At 39.1% G+C, this 13,287-nt stretch overlaps 1 protein-coding gene across 7 annotated transcripts in view; it reads left to right on the forward strand.

Annotated features, from left to right (window-relative positions):
- NBEA (neurobeachin) overlaps nucleotides 1-13,287 on the forward strand; it is a 752,331-nt gene that overhangs the window by 75,072 nt on the left and 663,972 nt on the right. For 6 of the 7 annotated variants that reach the window (XM_077159019.1, XM_077159015.1, XM_077159017.1 and 3 more), the window contains exons 2-4: nucleotides 1,357-1,588; nucleotides 4,678-4,778; nucleotides 5,047-5,142. In XM_077159019.1, the coding sequence (XP_077015134.1) occupies nucleotides 1,357-1,588; nucleotides 4,678-4,778; nucleotides 5,047-5,142 (429 nt within the window). Of the gene's footprint in view, nucleotides 1-1,356; nucleotides 1,589-3,150; nucleotides 3,345-4,677; nucleotides 4,779-5,046; nucleotides 5,143-13,287 lie in introns of those variants that run through there. The other variant, XM_077159021.1, reaches the window with a different exon arrangement.

Consider the following 13,287-nt stretch of genomic DNA (forward strand, 5'->3'; position numbering starts at 1 on the left):
TTAGGTGGTCCAGACCTTTTTCAGTATTTTGTGCTGTCCGACTCAAAAAGCATCTGCTTTTTTTATTTTTCCCCTTTCACATCGTTCCTGCACCCTCTCTGCTGGGACAAAAACTTCTAGCTCTTTTAGCGCTTATTCCAGGTTTATCTGAGTAAGGGCCTTGTTTTCAGTAGTCAGAATTTGTTAATTAATTCCGGAAATGGAGCTTGGCTGAGCTAAACCCCTGCTTAGTAAAGTCTGTTTCCTTTCCCCTGGGGGAACCAGCCTGCTGCGCCCATGGGGAAGGGGTGCTGGCCTCCGCGGCTGGGGCAACTTGCAGTTCTCTGTGGGGTCTCAGCTGTCTCACCCCTTCCAGACAGATGTGTCTGGTCACTGAGGTGGCCCCAGCAGTCGTTCTGTACTGTTCCTGTCTGTTCACTAGCAGCTCTGGAGGATGAACTAAACCCCACACCTCCCTGGGCCTCCAACTTGCCCCACCAGCACCCTCACCAGCTGTCGTTTTCCAATCCCTTTAAGAAAAAAAAAGCTTTATTCAGTACCATGCATTCCACCCAAGGTGTGCCATCAGTGCCTCTTTCTGAATAATCACAGAGTTGTGCACGTATCACCACAGTCAGTTCAGCACAGTCAATTCCAGAACGTTCTCATTGATCCAGAAAGAGAAACCCCAAACCCTGTATACTCTGTTATGTTCACTTAGCATTTGTATGGTACTTTTGTAACAGTTGGTTACTATAGCCTATATATTACAGCTCTTCTACCTGTCAGTTTGGTAATAACAGAAAAGAAAATGAATTTCACATCTCAAAAGTTGTTCTTAGTCAACTCTGTATCTTCTTGTGATTATCCCCTTTCAAGGTTAAATCCTTTTAGTAATTTGTCCTAAATCCTACTCAGCAATTTTTTGAAATCTCCTTTTCCATTTAAAGAAAATTAGAATTGTGTTAGAAGTTCCAGTTTTTTGTAGTACCTTTCGCTTGTCTGTACCTCTCAAACCTTTGTTGAAAATTAGTTTCAGACCTAAGAAGACTTGAAGTTTTTCAAATAGCTATACTTACTTGCAGCTTGCATTTTTGGTATTATTATTATTATTTTGCATGGGCAGTCTCTGGGATTGAACCCGGGTCTCCATGGCAGGCGAGAACTCTGCCACCGAGTCACAGTTGCCTGCCCAGTAAACAGTTTTTTTTAATTTTTTCTGCGGGGGTTGATTGTGCATGATCTGGAAATCGAACCCGGCTCTCTGTGGAAGGTGAGCACTCTACTACTGAGCCACCTGTGCACCCTGGTATTATTTTATTGTGGTAAAATAAAGTCCTGCATTCCCTCAGTTATTGTTTTTCTGTTTATTTTCAGCTCGTTGGTGGAGAATTTGACTTGGAAATGAACTTTATTATCCAGGATGCTGAGAGTATAACATGCATGACAGAGCTTTTGGAGCATTGTGATGTCACGTGTCAAGCGGAAATCTGGAGCATGTTCACAGCCATCCTACGTAAAAGTGTTCGCAATCTGCAGACTAGCACGGAGGTTGGGCTGATTGAGCAAGTGCTGCTGAAGATGAGTGCTGTGGACGACATGATAGCAGGTATGGGTCCCCTGACAGGACAGGATAATCTAAATGTTCATAGAGGTTCTTACACTTCCTTCTGTTCAATAGGAGACACAGATTTGTTGAAGCTATGTTGAGTTAAAATACATCAACAGAAATGTAAGGTAAAATTTTCCTGTTATATTCAAGGGAAATCTGAAGATGATATGATGACTTCTGTAGTAAACAAAAATAATTGCCAAGTTTGCTTTTTAGACTTGAGAATATCTTGGGACTGTATAATGAGCGCTATGAAATCTATCAGAAGAATGAACAGTGTCTTTGCATTTAATTAAACCTTCACATAATTAAAATGCCACCATAATATTACATATAGTTCGGTATATTGAGCACATTACCAGATTCTTGCATCTCCTGTGCTCTTAAATCTGGCTGATGTGCATTTGGAGAGGAGGGGCCAAAAGCCTTAGAATAAATGTGGTGTCTCTTTTGGAAGTAGGTATCCATTTCACTTTAATATTTTAAGATATACTTTTGCATTAGGATAAAAAGCTATGTTTATACATACACACAGACACACACACACTATGGACTAGAATGTAAAGTTCGTATGAAATCTCAGGGTAAAAATGCTAATTTTTGTGCTTATTTTGGATTTGTTCAAGCGGGAATCCTGGAATCTGTCCTGTTTACCCTTACCCTTTACCTTCCCATCAGTCCATTCTCCTCTGTGGTGGGATGCACTCCAGGAGAAGTATTTTGAAGCCTGGTCCCAGAGCAGCAGCTATTCCCAGAAAATAAGTGTACAGTATGCCATGTCAGTTTTCTGAAGCTGTGAGTCTTCAGCAGGAGTATCTTGTGACATGAGAGGGTTTTCCCAATTCTGTAACTGACAGTGTGACTCCTTGCAATATCCTAAACTTGTCTGATCCTTGAAAGTAGTTCGCATACCAAAATGCCCTTTATTAAGTGCCTTAAATAATTTTAACATTTGTCAAACAGAAACACTACATAAGGAAGAATTTAATGAAGACTTGATTGAGGAATGTGGCTTTATTTTAATTTGAACAGTATTTTTAAAATTGTGTTTTCATAGAGTATACTGAGACCAGTTCTAATTACTTTCAAAGGGATATATATCTCTATTTAAAATAGGCATTTCGTATTTTCTGTATTGGACGCTGATGGGAAACACTGAAAAATGAGACTTAAATTTCTATTTTTTCAAAGTCTTTTTAATGTAGATATGATACCATTTATGTACATACTAGGGAGTTAATAGGTGTTTATCTGTATAAAAGTATATGTGCACAGGTTATGTAGATACTGTGCAATTTTTGAATTTTCACATCTGAGTTTTAGCCCTTACTACTTTACTACTTCCTAGAGAATGGTTTAGAGTGTTAGCCAGAATTGCATGCATAGTAGTTTACTGGTACATTATTCATGAACCTTGGGATATAAACTGCTAGTTTGATAAGAACATAGAACTTCATGTTTTGACATGTTCTGGTATATAAAGCTCCTTTATTTTCTTATTCCTTCTTCTTCTTAATAATAATATTGATAATGCAAAATTTTCTCTTCTTTATTTTAAGCATTTCCTCCCCAAAGAATCTGGTGAAGGAAGGATAGGAGAAAAGAGAATGAGTCTCAGAAAAATATTTCTACCTAGCTTTCATGCTATTTAATAAAAATTTAGATAACATGAAGAACCAAAGGCCCCAATAGCCACCAAAACGCTACTAATTTCTCATCTCTGGATGTGTTGCAGTGTGTTAAGTTCCATGAGGTACTCTTAATTTGATAATGTAAAAGTATCTATAGAAGGTGGTTAAACATCTGTCGTAAACTGATAAATTAGCTATTTGATATTATAAGTATTTTTTTCTCCTTTAAAAATCTTGTTAATATCCTCAAAAAGTTTTTCAGAAAATGAAACAGAGAAAGCAGAAACAGGTGATTCAGGCTGTAAAAATAAAGGTTTACCATTAAAACTGTTTGCTTAAAAATGCTTCATATTAACTTAGGTTTTGAAGGTGCTTGATTTTTATCTAGGATTCTTTCTTAGAAACGGACCTTCTGACTAATATATAGTAAATGAAAATTTGTTACTGTAATGATGCAACATTTTATTTCACTAAATGCTCCCTCAGAAATGTCCTATCACAGTTTTATCACAGAGATTATTTATTAATTATGGCTTTAAGTAAGAATTAGTTAATTATTTATTGATGAAAATAATCATATTAAATTTCTGTTTTGTACCACATAATAATAAATGTTTGACAGTGTTTCAATTTTTAATAATCTGATTGGATAATATGCTTTATATATCAATAACTAATTTGATTTCAACTTCCTTAAGTAACATTTTAAATTAATTGTTGATACATTAATAAGAATATATAGTTCCTTGTTTTGTAATAACTTGTGTAACATCTTGAATTCTACAGAAGTGCTTCAGAAGTTGAGGAAATGAAGTATAGTTCTTTAGCTATTTAATTTCTTGCAAAGACTGATTGAGAAGTTGGCTGCAGAAGGGGGGTCCCAGAGAACCCGGCGAGCAGCTGTTCTCGCTGATCCATCCATACCTGCCGTCTCATGCCCGTGCACACCTGTGCTGGGCGGGCATAAGTCGTGGACTGTGCTCCTGCCCTCTGATGAGAGGCGTGGGCGGAGCCAGGCGCAAATGGCCTGCACGTCTGTCCGCCCAGTAAAGGGCAGCGCGATGGAGGCTCCCCTCAGGCTCCTGAGGGGGTGGCTGCTATGGACACACGTGAACTCCTAGAGGTGTGCGGGGTGGGCGTGTAGCCTGAGGGCCCAAAGTCTACACAGAAGTAGAAGAACTTAAGCAGAAGTCTACACATTTTGGGAATATATCAAATTTATTTCATACATTTTATAAATTTGCTAAGAAATGTTTATTGGAATAGTAACTCTGATGGGGGCAATCAGACTGTTCAAATGAAATTGTTATCCTCTTTTTGGAATTCCCAAGGACTTCACATTATTTCAGTATATATATGCGTACATATGACAGCTTTTGCTCTTTCAAAAAGCATGTTGCCTTGAGAGATGTGGTCTTGTGACTAGAGTTCAGATGCCTCTGTTTTCCTTTAAAGATCTTCTAGTTGATATGTTGGGGGTTCTTGCCAGCTACAGCATCACTGTCAAGGAGTTGAAGCTCTTGTTCAGCATGCTCCGAGGAGAAGGCGGCATCTGGGTAAGCTGGGGGTGGGGGGGGGTGGGGGTTAGGGGGTGGGGGCGGGGGCCATCGGCTTGGTGCGTCTGCCTGATGTGTGCTCACACTGTCTCTCGAGAACCATGAGCTGGAATTGTTCATGGAAATTGAATGTTCTTCTTAAAGAGTTTGGTAAATGATTTAAAATTGATTTAGCTTTAGTTAGAAAATAGTCTATTGGTAACATAGTGTACCTGGTGTTACTGCTAAATTTGTATAATGAAACTTCTTTATTTTATTGTTTCCTCAGCCAAGACATGCAGTAAAATTATTATCGGTTCTTAATCAGATGCCACAGAGACATGGTCCTGATACTTTTTTCAATTTCCCTGGTTGTAGTGCTGCGGTAAGTTTTAAATACATGTGTTTATTTTTATTTATGTGATTTAAGTTCTCTTCATTAAGGTATAATTTACATGCAGTAAAAGTTCACCGTTTTTGCAAGTCCACCGTGATGCATTGTGACCAGATGCGCACAGCTGCGCAGCCCTGCACCGCCACCGCTCAGAGTGTGTCCACCCTCCAGGCATTCCCTTTGCCCACTGCCTGCAACTCCCTCCCTGGCCCTGGCCGCAGCAGCCTCTGGGTCCTTCCATGCTTGCATAGTTCCGGCTTTTCTGGAATGTCGTACAGTGGAAATGGTCCTGCAGCATCTGGGCTTCCGTGTCAGGCTCCTTCTGTTACTGTGATGACTGTGTGGTTGCAGCTCATGGCATCGGTTCTCAGGCTTTTGGTTCGGAGTGGTGCTGCATTTTAGGAATGCACCAAAAGGTGCTTGTGTATTCACTAGCTGCTGAATGTTTGCATTTCCGGTTTTGGGTTACTCTGGATGAAACCACCGTGAACCTGTTACTACACAGTTCTTTCCAAAGACATATGCTTTTTTCTCTTGGGTTAATATCCAGGAGTGAGATTATGGGTCTTCTGATAAGTGTCTGCTTAATTTTATTAGGAACTACGATCGTCTGGGAGCCCCAGGCGTTGATGCGTCCCTAACAGCATCCGTTGTCATTCTCGATTTGAGGCATTCCATGGTTATGTAATGGCATCTCATTTTGGTTTTCGTTTGCATTTCCCTAATATCTAATGATGTTGAACATTTTTTCCCATGTTTGTTTTTATTTGTCATTATTGCATCTTCTCTTGTGGTTTTTGTGTTCAAGACTTCTGTTCATTTAAAAAAGTTGAGTTGTTTTTCTTATTTGAGCTCTTTATATATTTAGGACATAAGATTGTTTTACAGATATGTACTTTTCAAATAATTTCACCCAATCTGTGACTTACCTTTTTATTTTTGTTAACAGCATTTCTTGGAGTACAAAAGATTTTAATAGACTGCATGGGTTAATTTTTCAGTTTAGAAATTACATGCTTTTTTTTATTAGAAAATCAGCCTAATCCAAGGTCACAATTTTTTATCTTTTTATAATTTCTTCTAGATGTTTTATTCTTTCAGCTCTTTTTCCTTTTATGAGCCTGTGTGTGTGTGTGTGTGTGTGTGTGTGTATGTATTTTAATATGCTCTGAGTAATGTTTGGGGTTGAGTTTTGAGTTTTCTTTTTGCTTATGAACATTGTTCCAAAACTGTTTTTTGAAGAGTCAGTCCTTTCTAATTGAATTATCAGGGTGTCATTCTTGGTAATAAATTGGCTATATTTATGTGGGTCTGTCTCTGGACTCTACTGGTGTTAATGTGAATTTCTTGTGGACTGTATATTGTTGAGTATTGCTTATATTTATCTAATCCATCTTCCCTTTTTAATTGACATATTTGCAACATTTATATTTAATATAATTATTGATACTTTGAGGTTTCAGTCTGTCATCTTGATACTTAATTTTTATTTCTTCCATCTATTTATTTTTCCATGCTTCCTGTTTTCTTCCCTTCTTTTGATTCATTAATTTTTCATTTAGTGGCTACTGTAGGGTTTACAGTATTCATGTTCACATTTAACTAAGTGAAGTTATATATTAATAACTCGTAGTTCTTCAAATAATAATGTATCCCTCCTCCAAATATACATATGTATGTATAAGAACTTTATATAGTTCTTCTTCCCTGTTCCCGGTCCCACCTGCCATGCTATTGTGGTCATACATTTTACTTCTGCATGTTGTAAGAGCCACAGAACAGTGTTCTTGGTTTTGTTTCAAGAGACAGTCTTTTACATTGACAAACTACAAAATGTGTTTTATATCGATTCATATTTTTCAGAACTTGCCATTTATTTGTGTATGTTTAAATTTCCATCAGGTATCAGTTTCCTTCTCCTTTAAAAACGTCCGTCAACATTTTTAGAGTGAAGACCTGAGTTTTGTTTGTCTGAAAATATTTGTATTTCAGACTCATTTTTGAAACCTATTTCTGCTGCTAGGTTTACCATATTTTTTCTTCTTGTACTTGAAAGATGTTACTTTCTTATACTTGAAAGATTGTTTTCTGGCATGCTTAGTTTCTTAGGAAAAACGTCTTTTAGGGTTTTATCTGAATCATTCATTTTCTGCAAAATATATGTATATCATGCCTCTGCCTTCTTGCCTCTATAGTTTCAGCTGAGAAATTTGCACATAGTAGTACAAAGCTTCCCTTGTGTGTGATGGATAGCTCTTCTCTTGGTCCTTTCAGAATTCTTTGCTTTGACATTTGATGGTTTGATTAGTAAGTGTTTTGGAGCAGGTCTGTTGGGATCTGTTCTGTTTGTGGTATGCGGTGCTTCTTTGATCTGTAATTTTATGTCTTTGATAATAAATGGGAAATTTTCATTGATCATTTCCTCCATTATTCTTTCTGTCCCTTTTGCCTTCTGTTCTCCTTCTGAGATACCCACATCACGTGTATTTATATGCTTCATGCTGTTATTCAGTTCCCTAGGACTCTGCTCAAGTTTTCCATTCTTTTTCCTTCCATTCTTTTGTGTGTAGAAGTTCAGATTTCCTATCCTCTAGGTCACCAGTCCTTTCTCCAGCCTCTTCAGATATACTGTTGTTCAGTCTCCGTTGTGCTTTCATTTCTTCCTTTGTGCCTTTCATTCCTTTAAGTTCTGCCATTTGTTCTTTCAAGCTTTCAAGTTCTTCATTGCCATTACCCAATGTCTTCTCTATCCTTTGACTCTTTTGCCATATCTTCCCTCAACTCATTGATTGGTTTTGAATTGATTCAGTATGCTTGTTTGAACATCTTTGATTACTCATTTCAACTCCTGTATCTCATTTAAACATGTGTTTAACATTTAAACGAGATACAGGAGTTGAAATAACTAATGAAATAAATACAGTGTTGGTATTTTTCACTGTATTTATTTGACTGAGCCATAGCTTCGTTTTTCTAAGTATGACTCATGATTTTTTGCTGGTGTCTAGGTATCTGATTTGCACGATTAGTTTATTCTGGCGGTTGTTTTCTCTCTTGTACCTGTGGTTTTCTGGTTGGATGGCTTTGTTCTCTGTTCTCGGCTATCCAGTTTAACTGACTCTAGACCTCTAGCATAGTTTCTCTTGAGAGATTTTCAGCTCTTGTTTTTCTGGCTCTTGCTCTGACGATATGGCTTGTTAGCCTCCAGCTCCCCACTGGTGTCAAGTGGTATGTATGGTGCCTTTAATTCTCAGCAGATCCCTGGTACCTGCCGGGGATGTGACTGAGACAGAAACGGAGGTAGCTGGAGGGCTTAAGCCACTTCTTTTTCCAGCCCCATGGGGTCTGAGTTCTCTGGGGGTGGGCCACCACTTGAGCTGGGCCCTGCCCCCACTTTTCTTTGGGAAGATAGGCCATGTAGAGAATTATCTTCTTCACTTGACTTGTTACTTTCTTTCAGACATATCTTAACTCTACCCTTGCCTGGGGCAGCCATGGCAATAGAAAATCCCTGAGGCTTTCCTTAATGAGCTGCTTAGAATGTTTAAAGTGAGGAGAGAGGAAAATATTAAAAAATAAAAATAAAATCTTTTTTCAGAGCCGTTTGGTATCCAGCTCTTTGTGCTGCTTTTCTTCCGACATCAAGTATCCTGAGTATAGTATTCTGAGCATAGCAGACCAAAAACCTCTGCCCCCCCGCCTCGTCTCCTTTCCTCACCCCGTTCCCCTCTCTCCTGGGTAACTTTCCTGTTTTGTCTGGGTTTATCTGTGCTCGAAACTTGTATTCAGCAGTCCAAATTTGTTATAAAAAGCTGCTGCTTTTTTTCCCTTGGGAAGTGTCAGCAACTACTGCTGTGCTGGGGGATGGGCACCAACCTCTGAAGTTTGGGAGCTTTCTTGCAGTTCTGGGCTGTGATCTTGGTCCTTCCTCCATCCCAGAATGCTGTACGATGTATGTCCGGCTGCAGCTGTCCCCCAGACACTCCTGGATGTTCACTAGCTGCACGAGGACTAAGGAAGACCACAGCCCCCAGCACTGCCATCTTCCCTCTCTCCTCTTACTAACTTAAAAAAAAAAAATTTACGTTTGTAGTCATTGTGAAACCAAAATGAGAAAGCTAAAAATTTTGTGTCTAGCTTGTAGACTGACTATATTGCATAGCAGATCATCAGCGTAGAAGACATGTAAAATGTATGTTGTGCTGCGTAGCTGAGAACACACTGTTACTGTACTCAGGAGGGTGGGAAATAGATAAAACATTTCGATTTTTGTATAGTTTTAAAAATATGCGTTATAAAACTGCTGCTTATCTGACATCTGGTAGACTTCTAAGTCAGTGGAAAAGAAGACTGAAGTGTTTTGGCAGAAATGTAAACAAGTTGTTATCTTTATTAAGGAGTTAACAAAAGGTAACTATCAAAATTAGGGTTTTGTTAATAATTCAGTTTTTTTCTTAAATAGGTTTGTGGATAAATCTTCACACATCTACAGTTTGTATATGGTATACAATCAGTGGCTCACAATGTCACATAATTGTGTTTTCATCACCATGATCATTCTTTAGAACATTTGCATCACTCCAGGAAATGAAATAAAAAGGAAAAAGAAGAAACTCATACATACCATAGCCCTTACCCCTCCCTCTCATCAACCACTAGCTTTTCCATCTACCCAGTTTATTTTAACCTTTTTCCCCGCTTTTATTTGTTTATTTTTTATCCATATTTTTTTACTCATCTGTCCATACCCTGGATAAAAGGCACATCAGACACAAAGTTTTTCTGATCCCACAGTCACATTGTAAAAGTTATGTCTTTATACAGTCATTTTCAAGAATCAAGGCTACTGGACACACAGCTCAGCAGTGTACAGCTCAGCTCCAGCCACTCCAATATACCATGAACTAACAAGGGATTTCTATATAACGCATAAGAATAACCTCCAGGATAACCTCTTGACTCTGGAATCTCTCAACCTCTGAAACTTAGTTTTGTCTCATTTCTCCCTCCCCTTTTGGTGAAGAAGGCTCTCTCATTCCTGTCATGTCAGGATTTCTGTCCCACGTTGCAGGGAGATTTACACCCCTGGGAGTCACGTCCACAGAGGGGGAAGGTAGTGAGTTCACCCGCTGAGCTGGCTTAGAGAGGCCACATCTGAGCAACAAAATTGTTCTCTGGGGTGTTTCTTAGGCCTAATTTTAAGTTTTAGACTTAGCTTATCCTTTGTAGGAATAAGTTTCATAGCCCAAGATCTAGGGTCGGCCTATTGATTTGGTTGTTTTCTCTGCTTGCAATAAAATCAGGAATTCTCCAAATGGGAAAGTTAAATATTTCCTCCTTTCTCCCCAGTCCCCCACGGAGACTTTTCAAATACTGCTCTATTTATTGTCCAGATTACTCAGGGATCTATCAGGGCATCACACTAACCTGGACAAACCCACAAAGTCTTGTGCTCTGGTCAAGATTCCACATACTTAGGGTGTTCAACCAGACTGACCATACAAGTTAAATTAGGAAATGCACTACCCAACATACAAATTTTGCACCAAATAAACGTCTCTCCCTTTGGTCTCACGTAAGTTGAAATTTTAAGGTGTGGACAATATTGTCCTTTACCCTGTGTCCTGATTTACCTTAGTCCCGTCCAGGTCACCTTCATTCTTGTCACTACTCCAAGTCTGATCCCTTTTTCGACTTTTTAACCTGTTTCTGTGTGGGGTGCTGCTGACTTTCCTAGCTTCAGAGCTCTACCTCTGGGTCGCAGGTGTCACATAAACACCCGACCAGGTTATAAACACAGAGCTCAGTATCTCTGACTTTAGAAATAATAGTAACACCACCTGAATAGATGTGACTGGTGTAAGAGCTCACAATCCAGGACCCTTTTACACTAGACCCAACCTGACAACCCATGATCTCAACTTCAGTTTACCAAGTTTTTATATTATAGTTAGTTCGTGTGAGTGAGGCATGATAATATTTGTCTTTTGTTCCTGATGGTTCATTCAGTGTACATTCCTTAAGGTTCATTCACCCAGGTGCATGTCCTACAACTTCATTCCTTCTTGTGGCCTCTCAGTAGTCCATTGTCTATAAATATACCACAGTTCCCCCTTAGGCCAGCTCTGTCCATTGTGTATCACAAACACTGCTGCCATGAACACCAGTGTGGAAATGTCCATTCCTGTCCCCACACTCAGTTCCTCCAGGTATATGCTTAGCAGTTGGCTTGCAGGATCCTATGGCAGCCCCACCTCTAGTCTCCTGTGGAGCCCGACACTGCCCTCCAAGGGGCTGCACCTCTCAGCTTCCCTACCAGCAGTGAATAGATACATCTCTTTGTCCACACTTTCTCTAGCACTTGTTTCTCTCTGTTCATTTTTAAAGTTTTATTCGTACATCATACAGTCCATCCTAAATGTATAGAAATGGTTTCATCATCATAATCTATGTAAAGACATTTTCTTTTATTCCACACAGAATCTACCCCTCCCATATGCTCCCTACCTGTTGACATTTAGTTTTATTCAGTGGAAGCCTACTGCAGTGCTACTGTTGACTATAGACCCTAGTTTGCATTGGTTGTACTTTTCCCTTTATACCGTCTATTTTCAGCACCCTGCAGTATTGACATTTATTTGTTTTCTCTCAAGCAAAAACATTGTTTGTACATTTAATCACTATCATTGTCTACCCTAGGCTTTCCTAAATTATGCTGTCTCAGTCTTTATCCTCTGTATTCCTTCTGGTTTCATGTGTGCTCCCAGCCTTACTCTTTCAACCATACTCACATTCAGCCTCATTCAGTACTTGTATTATTGCACTACAGTCAGGTAGTGTGGTGCTATCCATTTCCGAATGTTTAGGTGCAGTCCTGTTGTGCAATCTGTATTCCTTCTGCACCAATTGCCCAGTCTTTACCATATTTTTATTTGCTGATATTCTGTGTTCTTAACTTCAGTTCTCCAAGTTTGCTCATTAATGTCAGTTCACATTAGTGAGACCATATAGTATTTGTCCTATTGTTTCTGGCTAATTTCACTAAGCGTTATGTACTTAAGGTTCATCCACATTGTTACATGCTTCATGACTTTTTTCTGTGTTACAGCTGCATAATATTCTATCGTACGTATATACCACAGCTTGTTCAGCCACTCATACATTGATGGACATTTTGGCTGTTTCCATCTCTTGGTAACCGTAAATAATGCTGCTATAAACATTGGTGTGAAAATGTCTGTTTCCTTGCCCTCAGTTCCTCTGAATATGTACCTAGTAATGGGATTAGATCATATGGAGATTCTGTACGTAGCTTCCTCAGGAATTGCCAAACTGCCTTCCCACCTACAGTGGATAGGTGTGCCTCTTTCTGTGCATCCTTTCCAGCACTCGTCGATTTCTGTTTTTTTGATAAGGTCCGTTCTAGTAGATATAGATGACATCTCATTGTGATTTTGATTTGCATTTCCCTAATAGCCAGTGAAGTTGAGCATCTTTTCATGTGTCTTTTAGCCATTTGTATTTCTTTCTCTGAGAAGTGTCTGTTCATGTCATTTGCCCTTTTTCTTTTTTGTCGAATCATGATAAAGCTTTTATTACTGCATAGATGTCTTAAGATTGAACGTTGTTTTGAACTTCTCTGGCTTTGAGAATGTGCTGTTCATATAAGTTGGCAGGTGAGGCTCTGCTGCTCTTGGCTGAGTTCCCATGCTTGTTTGTGCTCAGCTGGCTCTTGGCTTGTGAAGAGGGGCTTGTCTGAGATAACAGGCTTTGTTGCATGTGTCCTGTCATCCTGCAATGGGGTACTATGGGGTTGTTCATTGGCAGACTCAGATTTCCAAGAGGGAGCAGCAGAAATGTGCCATTGTCTCTTTAGTTTCTGTTCAGATCGTATAAATCTTTTGCCCATTTTTAAATTGGGTTGTTTGTCTTTTTGTTGTTGAGTTAAAGAATCTCTTTATGTATTCTAGGTACTAAACCCTTATCTGTATTTGGTTTCCAAATATTATCTCCTATTGCCTTTTTACTTTCTTGACAAAGTTCTTTGATGTACAAAAGTGTTTAATTTTGTGGAGTTCCCATTTATCTATTTCTTTCTTCAATGCTCATGCTTTGGGGGTAAGGTCTAGGAAGCCG

The sequence above is a fragment of the Tamandua tetradactyla genome, chromosome 4 (assembly GCF_023851605.1).
Source record: "Tamandua tetradactyla isolate mTamTet1 chromosome 4, mTamTet1.pri, whole genome shotgun sequence".
In the NCBI taxonomy this organism is placed as follows: domain Eukaryota; kingdom Metazoa; phylum Chordata; class Mammalia; order Pilosa; family Myrmecophagidae; genus Tamandua; species Tamandua tetradactyla.